Source organism: Callorhinus ursinus, unplaced genomic scaffold, assembly GCF_003265705.2.
Source record: "Callorhinus ursinus isolate GAN/ISIS: 27379988/994484 unplaced genomic scaffold, GSC_fseal_2.0 scaffold12, whole genome shotgun sequence".
Lineage (NCBI taxonomy): Eukaryota > Metazoa > Chordata > Mammalia > Carnivora > Otariidae > Callorhinus > Callorhinus ursinus.
In genome coordinates, this window is record NW_027397074.1 from 66,473,038 (window position 1) to 66,488,478 (window position 15,441).

Below are 15,441 nucleotides of genomic sequence, written 5' to 3' on the forward strand. Positions count from 1 at the left end.
TTTACCTTCTAGTTGGATAAGGTATGGCTAGGAAATGAACTTCATTATTCATTTAGGAAATAAACTCAATTCTCACAGCGTTGTGATGCACAGCGTTGTGACAGCTTTGAGAATCAAGAAGAGGAGATACTTTAATTGGAGGAGAGAATGAAATAGACATTAGAATCATAGGACAGTAAATGAGTATGGTTCTAGTTTATTGAAGCATTTAAAAGCACCTTCCTGCCTACAGAGAAACATGCTGTTGCAATGAGCAGCTCCTCGGCCCCTTTCCTGTAAATAGTCCGATTTTACAATTTATCGAAGACGTCCGCAATGAATGAACTCCAATCCTTAGCTGAGACTACAGGGCATGCTCCTTATTTTTCTATGCTGGACGAAGCCAGTGTGCGCTGATACCACGCCATGGGCTGTTGAAAGGTGCAATCATTTCTTATCTAGTGATAAGCTGGTGCTACTCCAACCACCCCTACACCTTCCCCATATAGCCATTGATAGTCCTGCTCCCTTTCTGGGTCTCCCTTATCCCTCAGGTTCAGGATCAACTTCCTGCTCCAGAGCCCCTTATAATTGGTGGGTGCCAGTACCACATAGCTCTCTGCAATGTCCCCACAGACCCTTTCTCTAGAAGATCCCTTCAGGAGGGCTGCCACCACCCAGGCACATTTGATGAAGCTCTTCTACCCCACAGCCATCCTACATGCCAGACCCAGTAGGAGGAGGCTGAGCCCTCTATGTTGGTGACACCAAGGCAGGCAAATGCCCAGCCACCTTTAGCACCACCCCAGGCCCTGGGACCCCACACAGGCTAGGCTTTCCAAGTTTTCCTCCCATGGCCACTTACTTCTAGGAACGGCAAGATCTATGGGTCTTGGGCCTTGATGACAATCTAGGTAGACAGGGACAGCAGTCAGCCCTAAAGCTGTTAAATGATCTGAACATCACTTTTGGGTACATTAACTTTCTCTAGTGTTGCGATTCAAAGAGGTAATGTAAATACAGATCAAGATTCACTTCCATCAATCAGATGTAGGCATAAGGTCTCAATTTATGAGATGGCAGAGGTGAAATACACTTATTTTTAAGCCTAAATGTAATCACTTGTGGCACACTGCCATTCCTCCCCCACAACACACACACACACACACACACACACACACACACACACACGAACACATGCACATATAGACACACAGTGTACCAACACTTAAACAAGTGAGTCTTTCAGCAAAGGGCAAAATTTCCCTAAACACAATGCAGTCACTTAAAAGGAAATGAGGTCTTTCATTAAATCCCTCCAGATAGCAGATTTCTCTATAGACATTTGAGATTTTCCATAACATTTTAAAGTTGAAGAAAGGATAAAATCATACATTTTTTAAAAACATAAATACAAGACAATTCTAACAAAACTTGTATTATAAACTTAAAGCATTTCTCCTTGAGAACTACACACATTCATGTAAAATTATATTGATAACTTACTTTTAGGTGAAGCTGATTGGTCCAGTGCCCAATGATTTTGTATTCTGCACTTTTGTTGGTTATTTGATACTGAAAGATATCATAACGTCCAGGAGCATCTCCGTTTTCATTAAAAGTGACAGGTGTCCCAGCACTACCTATAAATGTTTAGAAAACAATGTTAATAAAACTTTAGTAAGATAGCCACTGAGCTTATTTTTCTCTAAAAAAGAATGGTAGATAAAAATATATTGTGTGTAGTAAGAGATATGAAGATTGCGATCCATACAAGGTCATTCTTGATAGCATAATATCTTCTACACGAAAAGAAGCCCAGACATACATAGAGGAAGAAGACATGCTTTATTATGCACATTAGAAAGTAAATGGTGAGTATCCAAGTTAGGCAATGTACATAACAGTTAAATAAATAGAAGTTGATAGGCTAAATATTCCATCCTGGCTACAGAGAGTGACAGTCAATAGCGACGACTGTAAATGTCTTGAAGCGTAACACCTCCTGCAGAATATGTCTGAACTACAAACAGCAACTCAAAATCCAGCCGGAGAACGTCTAGCCACATCCCCTGGGGTTTGGCTTTATTTGGACTTGAACTCCACTCTAAAGCAGTTCCTTCTTCAATTTCTTTTCTCAGCCCCTGCTTCTGCTACCTCTGCGCACGAGTATATCAATGTGGGCCATCGTTGGGAATCTCCCAATGGGCAAGACAGCAATCACTGGGAAGTCCCGACTCTGCTCAGGTCATAAAATTTCCCCTAGTTCACTGGGGCAGGGCAGCAAGATGCAAGAAATGCCAGAAATGCAGTATTTTTTAAACTTCCATTTCTCTAAGAAGCTTTCAGCTTTTCTCTTTTCTCTTCATAGCTTCTGCTCACTTTTACTTGCCCTCCGATTAACTGTTGCAGAATCACAGGTTTTAAGAGTAGAAAGGGATCACTACCCCAATGTTTACTTGTTGCATGGAGCCTCACTATCTGAAGAGACCTTCCTGTTCTCTAACAGCCCTTAGCTTCTCCCTTCCCCCTTCACCTTGTTGGATGACTCTGAAATTAACCTGACATCAATCCCTTTATTTTGTGTCTATCTTTTCTCCAGGCCCTGGATTTCTTGTCGCAGCATATTGGATTTAATTTCCATACTGTGCTAGAAAGTGTCTCCTCCTTGCTATCTCTTTTCCTATTGTACTGTCCCCAAATATATACTACAGATAGTTATATATGTCCATTTTATAATTTTATTTTATGAGTTCTTTATTCTACTTGCAGAGTTTTTAACTAATACCAATAATCACACAATTCCAAAGCATTTAATTTATCAAACAAAATGGATGACTTAAGACAGTAACTTGCAAATACATATGATCACAATCACACAGTAGCAATAAGGGTGCTTTCCAAGTATTTAATGCAGAGATGTCTAATTTCCTCTGTTCTCTGGTATCTTTCTAAGATTTGGACATAGTGTGAAGTCTCTGATGAGACCATAGATACCTGGCATCTGCAAAGACTACTAAGGTCACAAAAGACAGCACAGCAGGAAGGAAAGAGCACTGACAGTCAAGACCCACATGGCCATGCTAACTTCACTTCCCATTTATTTCCACAACTTGTGTATGTCTCTTTGTATTCACTTGCCATGTAGGGACTTAACAGTGAATATGGACATGTTTTGAAGTCCTAGAAGAGTCATATGCATTTAAATCATTATTATTAATCCATATGGAAAATGACACTATAAATAAATCAAGAAAGAAATGAGGAATTGGGGAATCAAATAAGAGGACTCCAATCAACCGGTACTATGTGAGCTACTCCGTAGACGCTCAAGTGAAATCCATTTGCCATACCTGACCAAAACCGAACTCCTAGTTACCTAGAGCAGGTTAGCCTTTAAACGCTAGTTTCCTCATCTGAAAAATGGAGATAATAATGACACTTTTCTCATAGGGTTTTTATAATAATTAAGTGAAGAAACAGCTATCAAGTGCACAGAACAATGCATGGGGTAATTAGATATTATTATGATGATGATTATTCACCCCATAAGTATTTCCAGTACACACCAATGCAGAGTAATAGATAGGGTGTTGAAAATTCTTTAAGTGATATCTAGACAAGGGATTATGGAAATTCAAATGGGAAAGATCCCTGGATAGAAAAAAAATACATATCCATTATGAATTTCATATTAACATCATCAACAATTCCCAACATTTATATACCACTTGAAAACTTATGATGTCATCTCCTTCATGAATAAAGGAATATTTAATTTCTCTAACTAAAATCCCCAATGTTACATCCCTTACTGAATGATCTCTTATCTCCTACAAGAGCAGTCCCGATCTTTTTTACCACAATGATACCTAAGATGGAAGAATGCCACTCAAGTAACACATTCTCGTTAATGTGCTCTGAGCTACATAGAATTCCTAGTGTTCCAGGTATTTCTACATCTCTGTTCTCCAACTTGAGAAAGTTTATTGGAAAGCAGCAAGCGAGAGCTGTATGATCACAAAAATAATAATTCTTCAACTGAAATACTTCAAATATCATTATCGACAGCAATTTACACTACACTTGACATTGTCTTAAGAGGCAGTATACTCAAGTGGCTAGGAGTGTGGGTTCTGGAGGCAGATCACTGAGTACAAACCGCAGCGCTGTCATTTATTAGGTGAATGATCTCGGGTCAGTTAGTTAACTTCCCTATATTTCACGTGTCTCATTTTTTTTTTAAAGATTTTATTTATTTATTAATGAGAGACAGAGAGAGGCAGAGGGAGAAGCAGGCTCCCAAGGAGCAGGGAGCCCGATGCAGGACTCGATCCCAGGATCCTGGGATCATGACCTGAGCTGAAGGCAGACGCTTAACCGTCTGAGCCACCCAGGCGCCCTCACGTGTCTCATTTTTAAAATGGGCTAATAGTAGTTCCTACCTCGGATTAATATGTGAAGATTAAATGAATTTTTTTAAATATTTAAAACATTTAGTACACAGTAAGCATTATATAAGTATTAACTATTATTTCCTTTATTGTTTTATGGCAATGCTGTGTTTGAAATCGTGTCTGTATGAAAATATAAGAACTTCTCAGTGAGCATCTATGGCTTTCCTCAAGTCGCCCTCACTAATCTTCCTTCTCCTCTTTCAACACAATGCCACCTATCCCTAAAATCTAGTTCTCTAAATTTGTCATGCTCTTTCTTACCATCCTGTCTTTGCACCTGTTCTTACCCATAAATTCATTTCCGCCTTCCTCCTAACCCTTCTTTCTTATGTAATTCCGTCTAAGATGTGGCTCAAAGGTCGCACCTAAAGAAGCCTGATCTAAACCCAGAGCAGGAGCCCAGGCACCTCTTTGCATCCTGCCCTACTCTATCATAGCATTCGTTACACTCCACACACTTTTACTCTTCACCCCCATACCGGGTCAAAACATTGGTTCAACAGATACTTATTGAGAGCCTACTCCGTGCTCAACACTGGGTGTTGGTTGAGCTTTCCTCACAAAGGTTTGCTTTCCTCACAAAGGAGGTCTCCTTAATAAAGGCAGAGTGGATCTCTAATCTTTGTAGGCGCTGAACCAAAGACAGCGCTCCATACTGAGGGAACAATCAATAAACTGCAGTAAAGCATAAATCAGGCACTCACTAAAGATCCCAAGTAAATTTGTACTCACTGGCTTCATAACATTATGAACTGCATTTATGTCACCTCTCATCTTTTTTATTCACACATGAAGGGACCTCCAGAATCCCTTCCACATTGTTATCAGTGTGATGTTAGAAACCACTCTTGCAACTTACTTTACTAATCTGATTTCTGGGCTAGGCTTGCAGTTGAATTACTTCAACGCTTTCACAGGAAGAACGACCCCATTACACCTTGGCTCATCTCAAATGATTGCCCTGGTTCTGTGGTCTATGTAACCAAGAACAGCCTTGAATAGCCATGAGAGGCCATGCTGTTTACTAATTTCTACAAGTAGAAATTTAAAATATCCTTTGTATGAATCTGTCCACCCCTGAAAAATGTAATTGAGTGGCATTTTGTCCAGAAAAAAATAGTAAATGACAAATGGCTCAAAATATCCATCACTTTATTATGATTTACTCACAACACAGGTAAGAAATATATATACGTACATATACATATATATATATGCATAGATAGATCTCTCCTAGACTTAGTTATTTCAGAAATTTTGAAGTACATTAATTTTTTTAAAAAATTTTTTAACTGATGTGCACTAGTGGAGAAATGGAAACAAACAATGTGGGGCTCTGATGTAACTTACACTCGTCAGGTACTGCTCTCAGAGTCTACATATCTCCTTGAATATTTTCCCTTCAATAAGAAATCCATTGGAAAAACTATATTTTTATTCCTAAGCATATCAAGCACTTCAACATGTTTTGTAGGAAAAAATGATACATCCAATGAAGATTTTATTTGCAAATGTTTGGCTCTGTTGAACATTGTTCTGGGGAAGACTATGGGCTTGGGATTCGGGGACTGAATTTGATTTCTGGCTCTGCCAATTACCTGAGTGATCTGGGCAAGTCACCCTCATTAATCTGTTTTCTCAACTGTCAGGCGTGCATAAGAACCACAATCTCCCTGGGCTATTCTGAGGGTCACAAGAGATGATGTATGTAATGCACTTAATGCATGGCTGGCACACGATAGGGGTGCAATAAAAGGAAAACCATCATCGTCATCACTCGTCCCTTTGCCTACACTTAACGCTCCTGTGTTCTACATTATCTTATTTCCACAATGCAAAAAGCAATGCAAGAATAATTCATTTGCCTTTATGAGTAAATATTATAAATATATTTATAAGTGTAAGCCACTCGGTTTATCATCATGTTTATTACTTTCCTTCTTCCCTCTTGCTACAAAACTTTACTTTATCCATTTTCTTTCTCATAACAACCCACACTAGTGGGTAAGCAGGAAAAAAATGAGAAAGCTAAAAATGAAACCAGTTGGTATAGCAATCTTAGGCACCCTTAAAAGAATGAATATATTTGGACTTAAGTCATTGACCAAAATGTCACAGGAAACAGCAATTTTCAACAGAATTTCAATTATTCATGCTCACCTTTTCCTTATCCAATTTATTTTATCAAGTATGTATTACAATCAATAAACAGAACTCTATCTTTGAATTAGACTCATATTATAGTTTGATTATTTAGGAATCAGATTACTCTTTACATATATCCGTCAGCCTTTGTTCATGGAAGACTTGAGCATCTGACTCTGAATTCTTCTCCATCCCTAGTCCTGTTATGCTTGGTGGCTTCATCCTCCACCTGGATGATTCAATATCCTGGCCTCTGCATTGGCCAACGTCCTCACTTCCATTATCATCCCTATCAGGCATCTCACCACTCACTACCATGAACACACTCGAAAAGCAGTCCTTTCCAGGAACTATATCATCTCCCAAATTTTACTCTATGGAGACCACCTTCTGCTTCCACTGCAACAATTTCTATGATCCCCTGAATTTATTGATTCATTTATCACCCCCAATTGGTCATTATACTTCACCCCCATGATAGTTCCTCTTCCTTCCTGTTCTTGCTTGGGTTCTATGATCTCCCTCCAACCATTTTTTTTTTTAAGATTTTATTTATTTATTTGACAGAGAGAGACACAGTGAGAGAGGGAACACAAGCGGGGGGAGTAGAAGAGGGAGAAGCAGGCTTCCTGCAGAACTGGGAGCCCGATGCAGGGCTCGATCCCAGGACCCTGGGATCATGACCTGAGCCGAAGGCAGAAGCTTAACTGACTGAGCCACCCAGGTGCCCCTTCACTCTAACCAATTTTATTCCTCTGCCAAATCACAATCATGATTGAACTCAATTGTATATTTTCTTTGCCTATATTCAAGCAGCTGAATATTGTTTGAGTTAAACCTAAAACTTTAATGTCTGGCAGGGCCGGGACTACACTGAGGCAGGTGAGGTGCCTCGGGCAGGACTATGAGAGTGTTCCCCTAAGTTCTGCACATTAGGCACCTCCCTTGCTTCATCTAGTCCCAACCTGCTGGCTGGTCTTACTTTAAATTCATGACCTCAGATATCAAGTGTGTGGTCAACATTGGCTCTGGAATCCTTCCACACTTTCCCAACGAGCCCACCTCCCCACTCTGGATGACTGACTGTGTTGGGCCTCACATACCCAATACCTTCCTCCCCCATCACTTCAGCTTGTCTCATCGTTTCTCACTGAGAAAAAGCAGCAGGCACACAGAAACTCCCTCATCACTCCACCACAAACCCTAACAACTCCCTGCATGTACTCTCATATTAATCTCCTCCCTCCTGCAAAGGCACACATGCACACATCCCTCAGGTCACAGGCATACTCCTCCCCTGGTGCAAGGACCCCAGGCACTCACTCACTCTCCATGCACCTTCAGGTTCACAGTTCTCTTTTCCTCCTTGGACATCAACAAACTGTCCGTATTATTCCCTTTAGTTGACAAATGAGTTCTAATAATTCTCATCTTAAAAAAAAATAAGGCAAGCAAACAAATCCTATTACTGACCCTACTGCCTCATTTATCCACTCTCCTTAACAGTAAAACAGAACTTTTTAAGTGAGCTGTCTCACTCTCTCTATTATCTTATTTCCTGCTACCTCTTCATACCGTTGTAATTTGAAATTTAACCTCATACCTCCACTGATGAGTCTCAAATTTATACAACTAGCCCTGATGCAGACTTGTCCAACTACCTGTATCTCCATTTGGTTGTTGGATAATCATCTTAAACTTAATGCGTCTAGACACAACATTTGATTCCTCATTTCCAAATATGTTCCTCACAGTCTTTCCCCTCTTAGTAGTCAGCTAGCAACTGTCCATCCATTCAATAAAGTCAAAACTAAGTTAAAACCCCATATCTAACTGTGAAATGGAAAGAATGAATGTAAGTAATGGACTTTAATTAATAACAATGTATCATTATTGGTTTATTAATTATAACAAATGTACTAAACTAATACAAAATGTTAATAATTGGAGAAATGGTGTATTGAAATATGAGAACCATCTGTACTATCTGCCCAGTGTTTCTGGAACTCTAAAGCTGTTCTAAAGTTTAAAGATTTATTTATTTATCTTAGAGAGAGAGAAAGAGCACAAGTGGAGGGCAGGAAGAGAGAGAGGGAGAGAGAACCTCAAGCAGACTCCATGCTAAGCATGGAGCCCAACGCCAGACTCGATCTCACGACCCTGAGATCAGGACCTGAACCAAAACCAAGAGTCAGACGCTTAACTGACTGCACCACCCAGGTGCCCCTAAAGCTGTTTTTTAAAGAAGTTTAAAAAGAAGTAAAAGAAAAACGATGAAATTATTTTTAGCAATACATTTTGTGTAACTCAATATATGCAAAGTAGTATGACATCAAAATGTAACCAATATAAAGAATATTAATGAGGTATTTTACATTTTTTTCTATTCTAAATCTTCAAAACCCTGTTTATAACTTATACCTATAGATCATTCCAATTCAGACTAGTATTTCAAGTGCTCAGTAGCGATCCATATCAAACGGCACAGGTCTAAAAGACAAACTATTTCAGCAGGTTGGAGAAATCCACTGCTGAATCCTTCTGATCTCCATTTCAATTCCAACTGGACTGGACTCTTCTGACCTCTGCTTCAACTAAACTGAACCCTCTTCACTAGTTTCTCCCCTAAAAAGGTGTGGATCCACCAAAGTCAGACTGTTGGCTGATCATCAAAATCCATTCTCTCTTTTTCTTGGACAGATAGCTTGGCTACATTTCCAATCTTCCCCATAGTTAGGGGTGGCCAAATGATTAGCACAAATCAATGGAACATGAACACAAGTGATACTTCTGGCCCCTCATTAAAAGCCTCTTGAGTGGTTGTCCATGATCATTTTGTCCTCTGATTGGCTGGAATGGAAATACCATGCTGGGTAACTGGGGAAGCTACATGTTAAAGATGGCAGAGCTTGCATCAGCCTGGATTCCTGTGTGTGTTTGGAGGATGTCTGTGCGAGTAACTGGTTCACCCATCCATTCATCTGGTACTATTACCTGAGTAAAAAACAAATTTCTATTCTTTTTGAGCCATTATAGCTTGTGAGTCTACTTCTTATAGCAGACAATCATAATAACACCATTTCTAGAAAAGTGGGTTATCAATCATTATTAAATGAATAACTAAAATTATGTTAAATGTGAAAAATAAATGCTTCATTTCATATCACTGTCTAAAGCTTTAAGAATAATACAGAGTTTTACAACTGAATATGAAAGCTATTGGCACGGATCAGTAACTGCTTTCAGATTCTCCTTTAGAGTTGATATTGATTATTGCTATCCACATGTGTAATATAAAGGTGGAATCCAGAATGTGTAACCATACTACAGAATTTCACTGTAACCATACTCTAGAATTTCACTCATTTACCTTGATTAAAGTATTCACTCAATTGGATGTTTTCATAAAAACTAAATGTAAAGGTATCAAAAATATGTGCCTATATTTACATTTTTTTGTGTTGAAAATGGTTTTCTTTAGCTACTTGTTTTGGTGTATGAAATAAATAGGACAAGAAATGTAGCTGAATGGCATTTCTAATTCTCTCAGCCAAACCCTCCTTCCTAATTTTTCCATTAAGAAATTCAGCTGACAATAGTAATAGAAATATCTTTATGATCCTTGCATTCAAGGTGCTTTAAGAATGCAAAGTGTCATTATCATTAATGAACACTATTTCAGAAATAAAAATACTACCTATAATTGCTTTGATAGTATTCAAATAAGCTGATTGAACTTTCAAAATAAGAAAAGATCTATTATTTAGTGATACTCATCTCAGGGAAGCAGATGAATTAGGAAGTTTAAATAAAATGTCTTATAAGAAAAGTGACCAGAGAGACTACTAAAATATCAAATGTTTGATTAAAGGAAAAAAAATGGAAAAGATCATGTAATAATTAGTCAAGATTAATACATCTTAAGAGGAATTTGGGAACAAACCAAAGTGTTTTACAATACTCTGAATTCAGTATATTTTCATTCCCTAGCAGAAAGCCTTTCTTTATCTTGAGCAACTTAAGCCTTTTATTGTTTCTTTTGGGGAGTATTTAATCAATATCATATATATATATGTATTTATTTATCTATTTGTTTGTTTGTTTATATACATAATTTCCATTATGATTAATTAATCATTATCTCTCTAACAGTAATGAATACATTTATGAAAGAGAAGTATATGAGTACATATATTTCTACCTGTTCAAATTTGTGGCACTAGGAGGAGGTCTCTGACTGTCTAGTCCAATGTGTTGCTGGGAAAGAAAGACACTTTTGCCATCTAGATTTAAAATTGTCAATTTATTAATTTTTATAAGAATGCTTACTAAGAGGGGGGCCTGGGTGGCTCAATCAGTTAAGCATCTGACTCTTGATTTTGGCCCAGGTCATGATCTCAGGGTCCTGAGATCTAGCCCCGCATCAGGCTCAGTGCTGGGTGTGGAGCTTGCTTAAGATTCTCTCTCTCTCCCTCTTCCACATGCTTGCTTTCTCTCTCTCTCACAAAAAAAATAAAAAAAAAAAAAAAGAATGGCTACTATTTTAAAATTTTGTTTTTAACATTTGCACTTTTTAAAGATTTATTTATTTGAGAGAAAGGGAGAGAGTGGGGAGGGGCAGAGGGAGAGGGAGAGAGAATCTTCAAGCATGCTGAATGTGGAGTCTGCCTTGTGGCTCGATCTCACAAACCTGAGATCGTGACCTGAGTCCAAACCAAGAGTCAGGCTCTTAACCGACTGAGCCACCAGATGCCCCTAAAGTTTCATAATAAGACTGATACTGATATGGCAAGTCTGCACTCCCTATTCTTTCTTCTCAGAAGTCTTCTGACTTCTCCCTTCTGTATACAATTTAGAACCATCTTAAGTTCCACGAACAATCCTGTTTAGATTATTGGAAACTATATGGAATCTAGAAATCAGTGGGTTATATTTAACATCTTTATAACATCTTCCTATCTGTGAGCATGAGTTGTGCCTCAGTCATTTAGGTCTGCCTCTGTAAGTTTTAATATAGCCTTAGAATTTCCTTTTCATAGCACTTAACCATTTTTTGTATTTACTCCTGGGTAATTAGTATTCTCTGATACTACTGTAAATGGTATCTTAAATTATATTATCTACTACTTTACTGCCAGTATACAGAATGCAGTTGATTTTTTTTCTCTATTAATCTCATATCTACCCCAGGGGTAATTCTGTCCCCCAGGGGATCTTTGGCAATGTCTGGAGACATTTTTGGTTGTTACAGTGGGAGAAGAAGGACTACTGGTGATGGGTGGAAAAAGCCAGGGGGCCACTAAACATCATACAATTCACAGGACAGCCACCTATGATAAAGAGTCATCCAGTTCCAAGTGTTCAAAATAGTTTTAAGGTTGAAAAATCCTCAAAAAATTCTGTTTTTATACTTAAGGATTTATACCTAAATTTTTAAAAAAATTGTTATGTAAAGAATCATGTTATCTACAAATAGTTATAGTTTCATTTTCCCCTTAACCATTCTTACACTTCCAATCTTCCCCACCTTTTCCTTATTGCACTATCTGGTATCCACAATACAATTTTGACATGAAGTGGCAATAATGGACATCCTTGTACTTCTCCTAAGTTTTAAAGAATATTGCTCACATTCTCATTTAGGATTATATTTGATCTAGGCATTTTACAGGTGCTTCTTACCACTTTAGAAAAGCTTGTTTCATAATAAATGTACTAGTATTTTTTTTATCATGAATACATTTTTAATGTTAGCAATGTCTTTTGTGTGTCTTTTGAGATAATCTTTTTTTTCTTTTAATTTGTTACTGTAATGAACTACATCTATACATTTTCAATGTTATGTCATGGAAACTTGACAAAGATCTAACTTGATTTCAATTTTTTTCTTTTGCACTGTTTAATTCAATCAGCTAGTATTTTGTTTAGAGTCTTTACATTCATACTCATGAGTAAGGTGGATGTGTAATTTTTCTTTCTTAGCATTTCCTTTTTGGTTTGATTTCAGGGTTATATTGGTTACAGAGAATACCTTGGGATAATATTCCCTCTTTCTCCATTCTCTGCAAGAATTTGTATAAAATTGTAATAATATCTTCCTTGAATGTTTTGTAGAACTCACCTGGAATCATCCGAGACACCTCAAGAGAATGAATGAATTGTGGTATGTGGAATCTTCACACAGTGGGATGTTATACTGCAAGCCAAATGAATGAACTACAGAGACAGCCATAAATATGAATGTATTTAGCAAAATAATATTGAGTGGAAAAAGTAAGTACCATTTCACAAAGGTATAAATGATTAAAATTTTGTGTTTTGGGGCAATACACAGGGAAGGCAAATCAGTTTTATAATTTTATTTTTTTTTTTAGATTTTATTTGTTTGACAGAGAGAGAGAAACAGCAAGAGAGGGAACACAAGCAGGGGGAGTGGGAGAGGGAGAAGCAGGCTTCCCGCGGAGCAGGGAGCCTGATGCAGGGCTCAATTCCAGGACCCTAGAATCACGACCTGAGCCAAAGGCAGATGCTTAACGACTGAGCCACCCAGGCAACCCCCAAATCTGTTTTTTTAAAAATAGAAATACTGATTGTTCAGGAAGGGCAGGGTGATAGGTTGGTGACGGGAATATATGCCTGAGTATAGCTTTTTGCTAAAATCCTAGCTTTTGGGAGAAGGGGAGTATTTTCATAGGTGCTTATTACATTCTTTGAAATAACCAAATAACTAACGAACTAAATAAATGAAAGTCAACCTTGGAGAGATCAGTAATGAGCCCATGTCATGATTCAAGGAGCCAAGAGGAAGAAATAGAAAAAGAGAGACAAGGGGCAGAGCAAGATGGCGGAGGAGTAGGAGACCTGGATTTTGTCTGGTCTCAGGAATTCAGCTGAATAGGGATCAAACCATTCTGAACACCTACGAACTCAACAGGAGATCTAAGAAAAGAATAGCAACAACACTCTGAACAGAAAAGGAACCACTTTCTGGAAGGTAGGACATGGAGAGAAGTGAATCCGAGGTGATATTCAGGAGGATAGACGGTGGGGAAGGGGGCCTCCGTCCCCCGCTTCTGGCAAGTGATAGAGCAGCGGAGCACAAAATCGGAACTTTTAGAAGTTGGCTCCGCTGAGGGACGTCACTCCAGTGGCTAAGCTGGGGGTGGAACCCTCGTGGGACAGTATGGTCTCAGGACCCTCAGGGTCACAGAAAGACCAGGGGTGCCTGAGGGCGGCAGAGCTCCCAGGTATCGGAGCAGGGAAGCCGGCTGCAGAGACGGAGCTGAGGCACGGGCTCTCAGCTTGGGGTTGCCATAAACCGTGACCTGCGGCACAGTCGGGCCACTGCTCCTCCAGCAGGGACCCAACAAGCGGCATATCCAGGGAGACTCCCCTTCCTCCCCTGGGAGGAGCGGCACAGGAGCACACCTCAGTGGGGAAAAGTTGAGAGCTTTCTCCCTAAGGTCAGGAATGCGGCAGGGATGTCCACTCTCACCACCGCTATTCAACATATTAGAAGTCCTAGCCACAGCAATCAGACAACAAAAAGAAATCAAAGGCATCCAAATCGGCAAGGAGGAAGTCAAACTCTCACTCTTTGCAGATGATATGATACTTTATGTGGAAATCCCAAAAGGCTCCACCCCAAAACTGCTAGAACTCATACAGGAATTCGGTAAAGTGGCAGGATATAAAATCAATGCACAGAAATCAGTGGCATTCCTATACACCAACAATAAGACAGAAGAGAGACAAATCAAGGAGTCGATCCCATTTACAATTGCACCCCAAACCAGAAGATACCTAGGAATAAATCTAACCAAAGAGGCAAAGGATCTGTACACAGAAAACTGTAAAATACTCATGAAAGAAATTGAAGAAGACACAAAGAAATGGAAAAACGTTCCATGCTCATGGATTGGAAGAACAAACATTATGAAGATGTCAATGCTACCTAGAGCAATCTACACATTCAATGCAATCTCCATCAAAATACGATCCACTTTTTCAAAGAAATGGCACAAATAATCCTAAAATTTGTATGGAACCAGAAGAGACCCCGAATAGCCAGAGGAATGTTGAAAAAGAAAAGCAAAGCTGGCGGCCTCACAATTCCGGACTTCCAGCTGTATTACAAAGCTGTTGTCATCATCAAGACAGTATGGTACTGGTACAAAAACAGACACAAAGATCAACAGAACAGAATAGAGAGCCCAGAAATGGACCCTCAACTCTATGGTCAACTAATCTTTGACAAAGCAGGAAAGAGTGTCCAGTGGAAAAAAGACTGTCTCTTCAACAAATGGTGTTGGGAAAATTGGACAGCCACATGCAGAAGAATGAAACTGGACCATATCCTTACACCACACACAAAAATAGATTCCAAATGGTTGAAAGACCCAAACGTGAGACAGGAGTCCACCAACATCCTAAAGGAGAACACAGGCAGCCACCTCTTCGACCTCAGCCACAGCAACTTCTTCCTAGAAACATCGCCAAAGGCAAGGGAAGCAAGGGCAAAAATGAACTACTGGGACTTCATCAAGATAAAGAGCTTTTGCACAGCAAAAGAAACAGTCATCAAAACCAAAAGACAACTGACAGAATGGGAGAAAATATTTGCAAATGGCATGTCAGATAAAGGGCTAGTATCCAAAATCTATAAAGAACTTATCAAACTCAAAACCCAAAGAACAAATAATCCAATCAAGAAATGGGAGAAGACATGAACAGACATTTTTCCAAAGAAGACATCCAAATGGCCAACAGACACATGAAAAAGTGCTCAACATCGCTCGGCATCAGGGAAATCCAAATCAAAACCTCAATGAGATACCACCTCACACCCGTCAGAATGGCT

At 39.0% G+C, this 15,441-nt stretch overlaps 1 protein-coding gene across 7 annotated transcripts in view; it reads right to left on the minus strand.

Annotated features, from left to right (window-relative positions):
• Positions 1-15,441, minus strand: part of GRM8 (glutamate metabotropic receptor 8) — a 752,293-nt gene that overhangs the window by 127,424 nt on the left and 609,428 nt on the right. For all 7 annotated transcript variants that reach the window (XR_012380142.1, XM_073898610.1, XM_073898613.1 and 4 more), the window contains one exon: positions 1,486-1,622. Coding sequence is in view for 6 of the 7 variants with exons in the window: in XM_073898610.1 (XP_073754711.1) it covers positions 1,486-1,622 (137 nt within the window). In the remaining variant the exon portion in view is untranslated. The remainder of the gene's footprint in view (positions 1-1,485; positions 1,623-15,441) is intronic.